Here is a 15,492-nt window from a genome sequence, read left to right on the forward strand (position 1 = left end):
CACCTTTTCTTTCGGGGAATGTTTCGCGAAGTGCCCTGTTTCGTGGCAATTGAAACAAGCCGCCGGTTTTTTCGCCTCAAATTTCCTTTTGCTTGCCTCTGCCGACGCCTCATGGTTAGATGCCTTGTTTTCCTGACCCTTTTGTGCGAGACTTGTCGGTTGTTTTCTAAACGGCGCCTTATTCGGTCGTAGGAATTTTTCCCTTTTTGGCTCGCTGCTTGCCCCGAGGGCGCAGCGCGTAACGAATTCTTCAGCGAGCTCTGTGGCTTTTGTTACGGTGTTCACGTCTGGTCTATCCTGCACCCAGAACCTCACCTTTTCCGGTAACCTTTGATAGAATAGTTCCAGACCGATACACTCGAGCACCTTTTCATGATTCCCATACGCCTTTGCCTCTTTCAGCCCCTCCCCCATGTTGGCCATTAACTTGTAAGCAAACTCCGGGTATGAATCATCGCTCTCTTTTACGGCGTTGCGAAATTTTTGTCTGAAACCTTCCACTGACAACCTGTATTTCCTGAGAAGGCTCGACTTTACCTCATTGTACTCGTCAGCCTCCTCTTTCGTCAGGCGCGCGATTACTTCAGATGCCTCCACCGGAAGTAGGGACAACAAGCGTTGGGGCATGTTTCCTGGTCAAAACCTTGCCTTTCGCAAGTTCTCTCAAAGTTGACGAGGAACAGCCCAATGTCCTCCCCTAGCTTGTACGATCTCATTAGGTCCGTCATTTTGAACCTGACCCGCTCTGCGGTACCGGATGCCTCGCTGCCTCCTGCTCTACTATTATGGCTAATCTCTAGCTCGAGGCGCTTCATTTCAAGCTCGTGCTTTCGTATCTTATCTGCCTCGGCTTCTGCCGCTTTTCTTTCGGCCTCCACCGCCTTCCTTTCGGCCTCTGCCGCTTGCCTCTCCTGAATCTCTTTGACACATTCTGACAGCTCGTCATCCTCCGCCCCCAATGCGAGAATCGCCTCTATCAGCTCTGGCTTTCTTTGAGAGTCCGACACCTCCAGATTCAACTCTCTTGCAAGTAGCAACAACATCGACTTTCGCAGGGATTTCAGATTCATGGCTGCCTCCAGTACCGCTGTCTCTGTTCCACAAAGATTCCTGTCCTGCAACTAATTAACCTTGACGGCAACGACAGCTCTAGATTCCTGCCTTGGCTCAAGTTTTCCGTTAACTTAGTCTACAATTAAAGCTTCAAAAAGCTCTTACACGGAATCCTCCCCTGTCACTGTTAACCTTGACGCCACTGACAGAAAGAGCTTAACCAAGCTATCACACAATTTCTGTCTGACGCAAGTTACCTGTTAACCAATGACCAAGACAGCCCCTCTCTACCAGCTTTTACTTAACACATAGAGTAAATGCCTGGTAAAATTTAACAGAGAAAGCCGGCACTCACCCAGTTTGCAGTCATGTCTCCGGCGTCGTGCCTCTCAGAAGTGCCGTTCGATTCTCTCTGGAAGTCGATGAGTTCGTGTCATCCTTCTCCTGTCGTCCCGTTGTTGGACTTTGGGCTAATTCCGTCCAGTTGTCGCTTTCAGGGTATCGGCATCCCGCCGCTGCCATCCAGTTGTTGGGACTCCGGGTCCTGCCGGTCTCGTTTTCGGTAGCTGGCCCCGTAGCAGGATCCATCGTCCGACAATTCAGTGAGAAGAAGCGCCCGAACGAACGACAGAGATTTATTTACATGTTGAGAAGTGATCAACTGATCCAAAGAGAGAAGAGAGAGAGAGATACAAAACGTCTTCGGCATTTTATAGTGCCACGTTGCCAACACTGGGCGCATTGTCCGCATCGTCAGCCAATACGGTGGCCCCGGCACCTCGGCCACGAGGGAGGGGAAATACACCTCACAACACATGGAGGGGCCCAACCTAACACGATGCCCAAATATGGTCACGACGTCCTAAAAAATGCCCAAAAATGGTCATGAACGCACAGCAGATTCCGGAATTCTCCCGGCGAGAGGAAGGAGCCTGAATGGGGAGGTGGGGGTCGACGACACAAACGCTCAAGAACCAGTTCTCCCCGCAACTCCTCTTGCTTGGTTCCCTAGCGCAAAACCAGTGCGTTGACCTTTGTTTTCGCTTGGCTGCAAGGCCGTCTCAGGTGCAGGCTATCCCGGGAATGCGTCGACGATCTCCCAGAGGGGTTCGCAAACCTTCGGAGAATCCCAACGCTGGGGCCGGTCGTAACAACGCCGACACCTCCTAAAGCAGCACACAGACTAGCGTGGGGCGAATGGATCGTTCCCTCCCCGTGTTCGTGGCCGTGGCTTGCCTCGTAGTTCCCGAGCCATGTTGTACAAACTAAGAGTGGGCTCTGGGCTGGTGCGTGAACGGTTACACCATGAATGTCGTGTGGACAGCCCGCTGTGCGCAGCTTGTGGCTCCTGCGAAACACTTGAGCATCTCGTAGTGCACTGTCCCACATTTGCTACGCAGTGGTACTTGCTGATTAAGGAACGTAAATTCCTAGGACTTAAGTGCGCGACTCTAGACGACTATCTCTTTCCGAGTGGTAGTGCTTCCCGACGCGACCAGGCCCACCGAGCTCTTCTTACATTTATAAACCAAACGGACCTAGCCACCCGTTTATAGACGAATTCTTTTTATTTTTATTTTTATTTATGTTTTTTACTCATACTCGACGAAGTCTTCGTCATTATTTGCCTTCCTCATCTGCTTTCTTCTTTCTCCTCTCTAACCTTTGTTCCCTTTGTTTCTTTCCTCCAACCGAAAGAGTGAGCAGGTGTTGTGCCCTCCCCCCCCAGGTAGCAGTTGCCAGCTTGCTCTCTCCCTCTTTCCTGTGTCCTTGTGTATCAGTGTATGCCAATAAAAAATGGCAGCATATCCACGGAGTCAATTATGGACAGTGGGGCGAAGCATTCGTCCGTCCATTTGTTCTGGCTTCCATCCGTCCGCGCGTACGTCTGTGTGACCGTCCGTGCGTACGTCTGTGTGACCGTCCGTGCGTCCATCCTCCCGTCCGTGCGTGCGTCTGTTCGTGCGTCCGTCTCTGCCTTCGTCCATGCATCCGCCCCTGCGTCCGTTCATGCGTCCATCCATGCATCTGCCTGTGTGTTCGTTCGTCGATCTATTCGACACTCCAAGTACCACCATCTCGCATCTTTTCATCATATATTCCCCATATAGAAGCACCACCATCCAGCAGACATTTCAAGGACTAAACGAGAAGTGGCACACGCACACTTTCTTACGGCTTGCGCTTCGGGTCTACTTCCCACCTTTAACCACCTCGTGTTCATGGTACATACTAGTTCACTGTATTCATGGCACTGTGGCCCAACGTTCGCTAAACCTTTCTAGAAACAAGGAGGTTACGCCCAGCAAGTATAACGTAGCAACCTTTTCCTTTCAGATAGTGCTCAATGTACATGCCAATGGCTGCTAATGGGAAATGAGAGACAGGAGAATTCTGCTTTCAGTTAACGTGCATGCCGCAAACTTTTTATTGTTCAACAAAGCACAGGAGAAATCTCCCAGCGGTGCCACCTCGCAGGTCAAAATGTGACACTGGTTACACACTACGACTACGACTACGACTGCGACTACGACAACGAGGGACGAACGGGTGCCGCTTTAAGGAGCTTCGCCCCTAATAATAATAATTACAGCAGAGGCGCGCGCGCACACACACACACACACACACACACACACACACACACACACACACACACACACACACACACACACACACACACACACACACACACACTCACACACACACACACACACACACACACACACACACACATACACACACACACACACACGCACACACACGCACACACACACGACGAAGAAAGAGAAGGGGCTTGACGCGCACAGGCTCCCCTGTTTTGCTGCAAACGGTCAGCTATTCTCTCTTTCGGCTCTCTGAATTTAGTCAGGAGTTGCTTTCGAATACCTTTGGATTCCGTCCGACATGCACTCGAGGCTCTCTCAGTGGCCATTTGGCCGCAATTACCAGTCGTATCTTAGGCCGCCGGCTGCCGGTTCTAACATGGCTGGCTCATACCCGCTCGGGTATGTCCGAGCCACAGGCTGTTTCTGTACAGCCTCCGGTGGCAGGTGGTCACCCTGGTCCAGGGCATTTCCTCGATCGGATAGTTCGGCGTTTTCGCTGGATGGCGACAGGGCGCTGCTCGATGTAGATTTGCCGAATGTGCCAGTTACTTCCGTTCCTTCAATTCCTGACATTCCTGACATTCAGTTGCCTGATGCAGCGGGAACGGCGCAAATTGCAAGGCTGCCTGCCGTAAGTGATGAAATAGCGCAAGCTTCTTTCCACAGCGTGATTGCACATCAGAAACAGATGCACATTATTTTATTCGATGCCTCATGTAAGGTAACTAATACCCATAGGTCTCAGATCATTGGTTTGCTCCAACAAATCATACAGAAGTGTGCTGATATCCGAGTACTTGCAGAAAACGAAGGTTGCCGAATGGATGAACTTCGTCAACAGTTGGCCCTGTCAAGACATTCCGCCTCTCTCGGTGCGGCACTCTCGGCTCCTCAGGCTGCCCAAATGGCCACGACTTATGCGGTGGCAGCTGCGCGGAGCACGGCGCGTCCTACCGCTGTCCCGCCCGTTTGGCCAAAGACTTGTTCTCACCCTTTACTGCCATCGCACTGGTCGGAAATCGCTGACCAACCCACAACAAACACCACTAGGCGAGCGGATCAACATATGTTTCAAACACCACTCATTCCGTCTGCCAATCCTGCCAATGAGGTCACGAAGATTATAAAGTCAAACATTGACTCCAGAAAGGAAAACATTGGCGAACTGATTATCAGAAAAGACACATCATGAATGAACAATATTAACAAATGACCATAACTTTATTACTAGGTTAAAGAATGCCCTTGAAAAGAACGCAATCACAAGCATGACATTATCAGTCCGCTTGCCACAAAAGCAAAAACCTTGCGTCAAACTCACAGCTGTAGACCGATATTCAGGCCGCCAACATCATCTCTCAGCTACACATGCACAACCCTAACCTACATTTAGACCCGACCACATGCCGAGCGGTGGTATCGTACAAGGAGCGATCAGGCAACTTAACACATGAGCTTGAAGTGGATTCTTCCACCTGTCGCTCACTGCTTGCTCAGGGACGAGTTCTTCTTGGTTGGACTGCATGTAGCGTGAGTGAGGACTTTCATGTGCTATTGTGCACATACTGTGCACGGCCATACAAGAAAGTCTTGTCCTGTCGCCAACGAACATGACAAAGTGGTGTGTACGAAGTGCACGGGGACACATCTTGGCGAAGCATGCACTCTTGAAATGAACGACCCAGAAAATGTTTGCAACAAATGCCGAAAGGTCGCAAGACCTAGTTCTCATCCAACTGGACACGAAATGTTTCCTATATTAAGAGAATGTGTCGCAAACATGAGGGCCAGAACGGACTATGGATAGTCTAAGAGGCATGTACATCAAAGAGGGACGCAGCAGCCTCTATAACGTGCAGTGTGATTCATCGTTTCCTACATTAGTACACGCATCATTTTCGACTCATTACTATGGACCACATGAAGGTCACTGCCTTTGTCGCTGTTCTTCTAATCATGGCATATTAATACACAAAATTACTGCAGATGACACACACTTGCAAGTAACTACACATCCCACAACATTACACGATATTTCTTTTCTCGAAATATTTGCTGGTGGCGCAGGCTACACTGCAATACATGAAAAAAGGCTCTTTACAGCTTTCCGCATTTTCTTTTCAAGAAAGGCGTCGCGCTTCTCATTTAAAATTGATCAGAACTATCATGACTTACAGAAATAACTTAAAACTCTTACAGGCTGATCTGGACCAGACACGTGATGCCACAATATTATTGATTGAATATATCACGCAACAACATTTTGATTTCGCCTTCATGTGTGACCTGCACATCCGCGCAGGCACTGTTCAAGGAATATCACACACCATAACCAAGTTCCACGCACCAAACGATTCTCGCGTCATGCTTCTAGTACACAACACTAATTTTGACTTATTGCCATTACACGTAACAGATTTGGTTGTTGCAGTAAAGTGTGAAAGCCTTGACCGAACAATAATACTGATAGCTGTGTATGCACTACCGCAAAGACCTTTTGATCCAGTTCTGGATGAGTTGCAATGTGTAGTTTCATTAATCACAGATTGTACAGTCATCATAGCCGGAGATTTCAATTCTAAGCACAGAATGTAGGGGCCAGCTATAGTGGATGTTCGTGGCTCTCAAGTAGTCCAATTCGTGACGGCGAATGACTTAGTCATACTGAACAACCCCAACTTCCCTCCAACTTTCACAACTCCGTATGCAGATTGATGGATAGATTTAAATGTGGTTTCGCATGACCTCATTCTCGATGCTTATCATTGGAAGGTTCTCCAAATTCCTATCCTCTCGGACCACAACTACATTGGATTCTCGTTCTCGCAAGCACATACCAGCAGTGCTAAATGATTAACTAATCTAGGAAGAGCGAAAATTCTTAACAAATTAAAGGACGATACTTGGTTCACAATGATACTCGGCTGCAACATTGGGTCACCTTAAGCCTTAAACAAGGTTATAGACAAATTTTATGCCATTTACTCCGCTTTAAGGCAACGTTACTACGATGCATAACATCACGTAGTAAATTAGGTAATGGTTGGTGGACCCCAGAATTGTCTATCGAACGTAAGCGTGTTTGGGCTATGCGACGACGCTATCAGTGAACAGCCGACCCCCTCCTTCGAGACATGTATCGCAAATTGTACGTTCACTTATTTTCCACCTACAAGGATAAAGTCAGGAAAGCAAAATCATTGTTTGATAAAAAATTTGTGATTTGCTTACTAAGAAATGTTGATATAGTGATATTTTGAACACAGCTTTTCAAAAACACCACCAAGTAACTTTTATTTCTCCTCTAGATTTACCTAACGGCACTCACACAACTTCTGTAATGGAGTCCGCCCGGCTCCTACTCGATATATTGGTAGTCGTGGACAGCTGTTGTCAAGACAACATGCACCACACTATCATGCGTGACATTGTGGCTAGTTCTTACCCGTGGCACACTTCTCACCCTCCTTTTACAATATCTGAGATAGAGTGTGCGATGAAACAAGGCAATTCACACTCTGCTCCTAGACACAACCGATTAACCTACCCATTCATTAAAAGATTATTTGTATACCATCCCGAATTTTTCTACTTGATATTGAATACCACCTTAGAATCAGACGCTTCCCGCAGGCTTGGAGAAGAGGAAAAGCAATATTCACACCGAAGCCAGGTCGTCCGCTCAATGCGCCGAAGGCATATAGAACAATAGTAATGAACTCTGTCTTCATAAAGTATTAGAAAGACTCCTAAGTGCTCGTCTGTATTATTTTTGCACAATATTCTTCTTCACAATAATCAATACAGTTTTACGCATATTAATAGTGCTACTTTAGCACTGTACACACTCCGAAGCAAATTAGCTGCGTACAAGGCATCCAAACTTCCTACTATACTCATATTTCTTTATTTTGTAGAAGCATTCGACAGCGTTTGGCATCCTGCAGTCTTAAACTTTTTACGCAAGCACAAGTGTCCACAAAACTTGTACTGCCTCCTCAAATACTTTTCACCGAACCACACTGTGACTTTTTTCAACCAACGTCGCACAAGAGACAGTTCGTACAACCATTGGCAGCCCGCAGGAATCCCCTATTAGTCCACTACTGTGGAACATAGTAATACACAGCTTACTCAATCTTCCCGTGCCACCCGGCGTACATATACAGGCGTCCGCGGACGATACCATCATTGTCATTACAGATACTTCAAGACTCTGGTTACATGCAAAAGCTGAGCATGTCCTGGCTTTAGTATCCGGGTGGGCACGAGAACAAAAAGTTATGGTAAGCGCCGAGAAGTCCTTCTTCGTGTTTTTTAACAACAGACACATAGGTACATCAAAACGCCGCCCATCTATACGCATGTAAGAAAGGCGCACGTGCCACAGAAATTTGTGTGGCCTATAAGAAAAGAAGCATTGTCACACACGCGCATGTGGTGCAGAAATTGTGTAAATCTCGTACACGCAACTTCCCATAGAAAATAAGAAGGAAACAGTTATCCGAACAAATGAGGTGCTCCTTATCATATAGTCACAACCCAGCCACGTTATGCTTTTAAGTGATAAAAAGTGGCGGGTATTCAAAGCTCTAACGCGCTCAAGCGGTGGCCTTTCACGTGCTACAAACGAGTTAGTACCCATCACGTGGCCGACTCAACTGCTACAACTCTGACATAGATTCACAATTCCCAGACTGCTCATAAATGTACTGTTCACTCGTACAGATGCTCTAGCAATGTCCAGTGGTACCTCGAGGACCTCTCGCCAGTGAGTCCGACTGGAAGGAGACATTCAGGAGCCCCAATCTCCAAAACACACGAAAGGCAGTCGAGACGGCCCAAGATCTGACGGAACGCCACCACGTTCCCGCCTCGACGTGGGCGTCGCCTACAGTACCGGTGGTTGGGATGTCTCTTGTGGACATCCTGGTGGCTTAAACTCCTCAGGACCGTCAATGAAGTTCTTGACTGACTGACTGATACTCTATCCTTAATGCTTAAAGTGACACGAAAGATCAAAATTATCCTTCGCGTATTAGCAAAGTATGATTTCGAAAACCTAGAAACACTACCCTTACGATCACACGATGCTAGGAGGCGAGAAAACGCGCGGAAAGGAAATGCGCGTGGAGATGCCACCCTGAGAATTCCATGCTGTTGCGTCTTCGGCAGTGGCCTGGATGACACCATTAAACAACGACGCTTCGGGCAACCTGTACGGCTGGTCACCCTTAGGTCCATTTTTCCGAAGGTGGACGAGCTGTTGCGTTTGGCGGGTCACCTTTTTGCCACAGCCGCCAAAACGGAAGAAAGGCAGCCCCTTGTTTTTGTGGAGATAAGGAGCAGCGCCAAGACGCCCTGCCGTTTCCGTGTGCTGGGCGTTGCGTGCTCGGCTGAAATTTGTATACAGAGCACCGCTGTCCTTCAGGTCTGCGCAGAGATGCGACACGTGGCGTCTTCATGCCCCGGTAAAAGCCACAATGCCGAGCTTCCGCCGATTACGGACGTCGGACAATCACGCTGTGCGCCTCTGACTTATGAGCCACCGACGCTCAAATCAGCAACAGATGTTCAGGCCTGGCTCCTCGGAGGCGCCTAGACCGCGGCTGCTGCTCGACAAAGCATGAGTGATCGGCCCGAGCGGCGAGATGACAGACTTGTTACACCCCGCTCAAGGAAGATTCGCCGAAAGAGGCAACATCGCCGGGACCATACACGTGTTTGGTTTGTGTATGTGTGTTTGTTGGGCCGGTGCCGGCATAATGACACTCGTGTGTGCTGCGGGACATCTTATTGACCAGTGCCGTATGGACCTATTCTTTGATCTAGGGATCTGGGAAGACGAAACGGTATTTAGTCAGCCCTCGGAGGCTGCTGAGTGTGGCTCACGGAGCTTGTAGTAGTAGTAGTAGTAGTAGGATTTTTATTTACAGTAAGCCGGATACAGAGCTCACTGCAGGGGCAAAGGGCTAAAGGCGAACAGCCTGACAAAGGCCCTTGTCCCTCCGCAGTTCGTGACAGTGCAAAGCTTAAACAATATATATATTCAATACATTGGTTTCAAGCAACCTGAAATTGTAAACACAAAATTCAAACATAAATAGCATAAGAAGTTTACATAACACATTTTAAGAATTAGAGGTCACTCTCGTTATAGTTCACAACAAAACAATATCAATGAAACAACATCAAAAACAGACACAAAATGCATGCGGATACAATGAATTCCGCTGTATACACTCGTATAATTGACATAGAAGTTGATGAACAATTTAAGCATTTGCAGAGGCTTGAGACTCCATTACGCAGTTTCGGTAGTGTAGACCGGTGGTTATGAATAAGTTCTTTATTTGTTTCTTGAAAGTCGCACTACTAGCCCTAAAGTTCAATTGATCTGCAAGGGTATTTAAAACCTGAGGTACCTGGTAAGCAATACTTTGTTTTCCATACTTGGTTCTTGTTCTAGGAGCTCGTTTCTTTTTTTCTCGCATACTGTAGAGTTGTCTTTCGGTGCAACTTTCTTCATATAGCTTAGTCTTTTGTATTAACTGAAGTAATTTAAAATGACATAATTGATCAATTCTGAGTATGGAATGTTTAATGAATAGTGGAGCAGTGCGCAAGTCTTGTAGATTCCCCCTGTAATTTTCAAAGCAGCGCAATATTTTCTTTTGTATAGTTATTAACTTATGGTAATTCCCTTGTGATGTCGTTCCCCAGACTAACATCCCATAACTTACTTTAGAATGGAAGAGTGCGTAGTACATACTTATTTTTAACCTCAATGGGATTAAGTGCATTGTTCTAAAAAAACAACCAACTATTCGCGCTAATGCGGTGATAAGATGATTTACATGTGTATTCCAGTTTAATTCCTCCTGAAACCATACACCAAGAAACTTTTGTTCCCTAACATGTGCGATGCAATTTCCTTCGAATTTTACAGCTATGTTACTAATAGGTTTGTTTATAGGTCGGAATATCATATAGGTTGTTTTTTTTGCATTCAAGCGCAGTCCATTTTGCCTTAACCAATTTGAAAGATTGCTTAGATAATTATTTACACTGACCTCAAGTGATAATAGATTGTCCGATGTAAAGAAAACATTTGTATTGTCAGCGTACATTATAAGTTCAGGAGAATGAGGTATATCGACAATATCATTTATATAGACAAGGAACAATAATGGCCCCAGTATAGACCCTTGGGGGACTCCTTGGTTCAACTTTATCTTTGCAGAAATAGTGTTATTCAGTTTTACATATTGATAACGATCTTCTAGGTAACTTTTAAACAGCTGTAGTGCAACTCCACGCACCCCATAACTTGATAATTCATGAATCAATGATTTGAATTGTATGGAGTCAAATGCCTTTTGAAGATCGAGGAAGAGCCCAAGAGTATATTTTTTGTTTTCCATATTTTCGATTATCTTATCTTTGATATACAGTAGAGCTTGTTCTGTTGATTTATTTTTTTGAAAACCATACTGACTTTTTGTTATTATTTGGTGCTTATCAAAAAAGGATGCAAGTCTATCATAAATAACCCCTTCAAATATTTTTGATATTGTTGGAAGCACAGATATAGGTCGATAGTTCGCTAAAGTATTGATATCACCACCTTTATGTACTGCAGTGACTTTTGCTACTTTTAGCTGCTCTGGAAATACACCGTTAGTGAGGGTGAGGTTTATAATATAGGCCAAGACATTAGATATCAATGGTGACACCATTTTTAACTCAACAGAACCTATCTCATCAATCCCTGATGCAACATTGTTTTTAAGTTTTCTAATTAATCTTTCTACTTCAACCGGATCTGTGGGTGCGAGAAAAATAGAATACGGCAAAGGAGATTTATCAGGAGTTGGAGCATTATCTCGCTTTTCATCCGTTAAAATGAAGGAACCCGCATTTATGAAATGTTCATTCATGACATTGGCCAACCTTTCACCACTGAAAATCTGACCATTAATTGTTAGGTCATGTGTCCTATTACAACCCTTTTTTCTGTTCATAAGCCCATTTATGACCTCCCATAGCTTCCTCTGGTCATTGTAAACGCTTTCAAATAATTTTTCATAGTAGTTCTGTTTAGCCTTCCGTATTTCTGAATTTAAAACGTTTCTATATTTCTTGTACTCAGCTAAGGCGTCTGTGTTCCGCGAACGGATGAAATCATGATACAATTTATTCTTTATTTTTATGCGCCGGTAAAGATCACGATTTATCCAAGGCTTTCTGCATTTCTTATTTCTGCCACGTGAGCGCTTCTGAAGTGGAAATGCCGCATCATAGCTAGTACTCAATAACGTCATGAATGTGTTATAAGCATCATCAGGATTTTCTTGTCTATAAACAATAGACAAGAAATTGTTCAATAGACAGCCTTTTCAATGTTGCTATTCGGGACAGAGAGCCCATGCTATGTATATAACGTAAATAAACCCTCTCTACGAAGTTCAACCTCCTCCTGTCTCGACATCTTAGACATCTTAATCATGGTTCTCTGGTGCCGCGAACCCCGGTTGAAACAGCGCTAAAAACCGTGTGCGGAATACCATCGTTGTCAACAACACTACACATGGCAGCGCTACGAGCCACCGGCGCGCCACAAATGCCAAGAAACAATTCCTCCTCTTTTCCAAGCCTTTCTCGTCTACGCGTCGCGTCGACAAGTTGAATCTCTAACGCGCAGCACAAATATGCTGTGATTGGTCGAGCAAGAGCCCACGACTTCAGGTTAGTCTGCAAGCAGCTGTGTCTGCTGCTTGTTGTTCGTCGTGTTTGCGCTAGCTTGCGAATCAGCTACTGCGGCCAGTAACGTGGGGTCCACACTGGCAGGATTTGTGTAAACACGGGCCGGCACGGCAGCAGCAGTTGACGGAGTCGCGGCAACCGGAAGTAGACGGTGTTTCGAGCAGCGCGTCGGCGAATATGTATTCGCACGAGATTGGGAAGGTAGGGGGGATGCTTGGCGAGAGGGCAAAGCGGATTTGGGAGAAGGTACCAATGAAGGGTGGCGAAGTGAAGAAGAAAAGGAGTGATCACCGCGTTTCGATAGTGAAACGTGTCTAAATCTTCGAAAAAAAAAAGTTCTCATGGCTTCGTGCCGTTGTACACTCGTGCACAACTTCTCCAACACAACCCAATCGCGACCTATGGGTGGTTTAGGGGCCCTTTAATGTTTACCGTATTTGTGTTTACTAAGGAGCACCATAAAGAAGACGGCAAAGATATATATCAGAAAATTCTTCGGTTACTTAGGGTAGCTTTCGTGCTAAGGCTGGGTCAATTGCAAAATTTTATTATTTTCTTGAAACTCTTTTGCCTTCGAATTTCTTGTTTTGAATAACTCATTTGCCTTACCTATGCCCACACGAAAACAAAGTGCGTCTGTACTTACATCCTACAGAAAGACCATAGAGGCGCCACTCCTTTGAACGGTAAAGAAGCTCATCCTTCGAGAAGAGTTTCTCAATGGCTTCGAAGTCGTTAACAATGACCATCTCCGTCAGACCCGTTCTGACTCTGAAACAGGAAAGTGGCGGTTATCGTTACATTCGTATTGGTTCGATGATCGCTCATGTCAGCATGTCAGCTATGAAAAAGTGTGGAGATGGAGAAACGGGCGCAAGAGGGGAGTATGAGACAACACATCACAGGTGCACACGTTGTCGTTTTTTCATCTAAATAATAAAAATAAATGGAGAAGTTGTCGTCATTTTTTGGCGATATCTACGCCCATCGCTCCCCGCCGTGGTGGTCTAGTGGCTAAGGTACTCGGCTGCTGACCCGCAGGTCGTGGGATCAAATCCCGGCTGTGGTGGCTGCATTTCCGATGGAGGCGGAAATGTTGTAGGCCCGAGTTCTCAGATTTGGGTGCACATTAAAGAACCCCAGGTGGTCGAAATTTTTGTAGCCCTCTACTGCGGCGTCTCTCATAATCTTATAGTGGTTTTGGGACGTTAAACTCCACATATCAATCAATCATTATTTACGCCCGTCGCCTTAGTTGCTAGAATAAAAACAAAGCAAAAAAATTGGCAGATCCCAAGTACCTGGGAATGGACGTTGTGCGAAGCATGCGGAGGGAAGATGATCATGTTTCAATTTTTTTTTATCAAGCGACACGTCCTGAAATGACGCTAAATATATGTAAAAATGTCGCACGCACAGACATAAGTCGAAGAGTTGCAAATGTTTCTTTATATAGCCAGTTGTTTTCACTTGCGTAACAATGACAACTGGAACATGCGTATTAGCAACACCAGAAGCTGACATGAAGCGCTGCTCACGAGGATACTGGCCCTCGACACTGCCACATAAGTGAACTTCAGCTCATGGTAACTAACCACAATTGACGCTAACTCGACAGGACGGCTGTATCAAAGGAGTACATATGTAATGTTTATAAAATTTGGTAGGCAGCACTGAAACCACTGTTGAAGTTTCACGAACATTGGCGTCTATTTGAAAAGTAGTTCCGAGACCTGGCGTAGCTCTGTGGTAGAATGCCTCGTTGACACGCAGAATGCTTGGGCTTTATTCCAGCTGGGACCCTGACACTTATTATTTGCATTCGTCGGGTCGACGCTACCCATGTCGGGTATTTCTTAACGCTCGCGCGTTGGAATAGCCCATGTGTGTTCCCGTTCTTTCCTGGGTAGATACTAAGTGTGAATCACCTGTGGCCCATACCTGCATACCAGCGACACATACCTGCCCCTGGGTATGTGCCAGTGTCTGGAAAGAAGTGTTTGACGACGTACGCGACAGGATTGTGGCATTATTCATGTCTTGACTAGCGCGTCGTATTCGTCAAACCATTTTACCATTTTGGTTCACGCGAAATTATAGGGCTTACCACGAGAACACCCACACGTAGAGAGAGATATATATCTATACATAGAGAGAGAGATAAAGAGAGAGAGAGATAAGAAAGAGAGAGTGAGAATTTATTAGAAGGCAGAGAGGTCGGCCTGAGCTAGTTTGCTCTAGCCTGCTACTCTACACAGGGGATAAGGAAAAGGGGAAGGAAAGAGGGATGAAGGGTGATGATGGAGACAAGAATAGGTGGTGCGTATGTACAGTAGCCACTTAGTATAGTACCCTACAGTCTAGTATCTAGTGCAGTGCTTTTTATAAAGTCTAGAACAGCCTTTGTAGCAGTTTTTGACACTGTTTGGTCGTTCATTGCTAACAATATGTGGCTTTCACTTAATGGCGTTCGTCCGATGCTTGCCAACGTTGCAGTTAGCATTTTTCTTTGCGCCACGTATAATGCACAGTCACAAAATATGCGAGCTATCGTTTCGCACACTTGGCAGCGTTCACAATCCGGACTGTCCGCACGGCCGATTAGGTGGGTGTAGTGGCGAGTGAAGGGGACGTCGATGCGAATTCGGTGCAGTATATTAGCCTTTCTTCGGCTGATTTAATCTGGAAGACGAAAACTCATACCGGGGTCTGTTTCTCGCAGGCGCTTGCTCCGGTGATCTGGTAGCGACCAACAAGTGGCAGCGCATTCGCGCATCAGCGATCTCAACAATGTGTTGACGTCACTTCGCGAATAGGGTACTTTGACGTACATAGGAGCGTTGTATACTGCCGCTCTTGCTTCGCTATCGGCTGTTTCGTTGCCAACCTGGCCGCAGTGTCCAGGAATCCATCGGAGTGTAATCAAGTGACCGCTACTGTGTGTTAGGTCAAATGCTTGGACGATTCCTAACGCTAACTCGTAAAATTGGCCTCTTCTTGAGCAAGAATGAATAGCTTGAAGCGCTGACTTTGCATCAGACAGAATTGTCCATTTACGCGGTGCTTA

The 15,492-nt window shown here is 46.1% G+C and overlaps 1 protein-coding gene across 1 annotated transcript in view; it reads right to left on the bottom strand.

Moving 5' to 3' along the window:
* Positions 1-15,492, bottom strand: part of LOC119173720 (cytochrome P450 2F3) — an 80,606-nt gene that overhangs the window by 30,627 nt on the left and 34,487 nt on the right. Inside the window, exon 3 of the mRNA XM_075894401.1 lies at positions 13,072-13,196. Coding sequence (XP_075750516.1) covers positions 13,072-13,196 — 125 coding nt within the window. The remainder of the gene's footprint in view (positions 1-13,071; positions 13,197-15,492) is intronic.

This window comes from Rhipicephalus microplus, chromosome 5, assembly GCF_043290135.1.
Source record: "Rhipicephalus microplus isolate Deutch F79 chromosome 5, USDA_Rmic, whole genome shotgun sequence".
Taxonomy (NCBI): domain Eukaryota; kingdom Metazoa; phylum Arthropoda; class Arachnida; order Ixodida; family Ixodidae; genus Rhipicephalus; species Rhipicephalus microplus.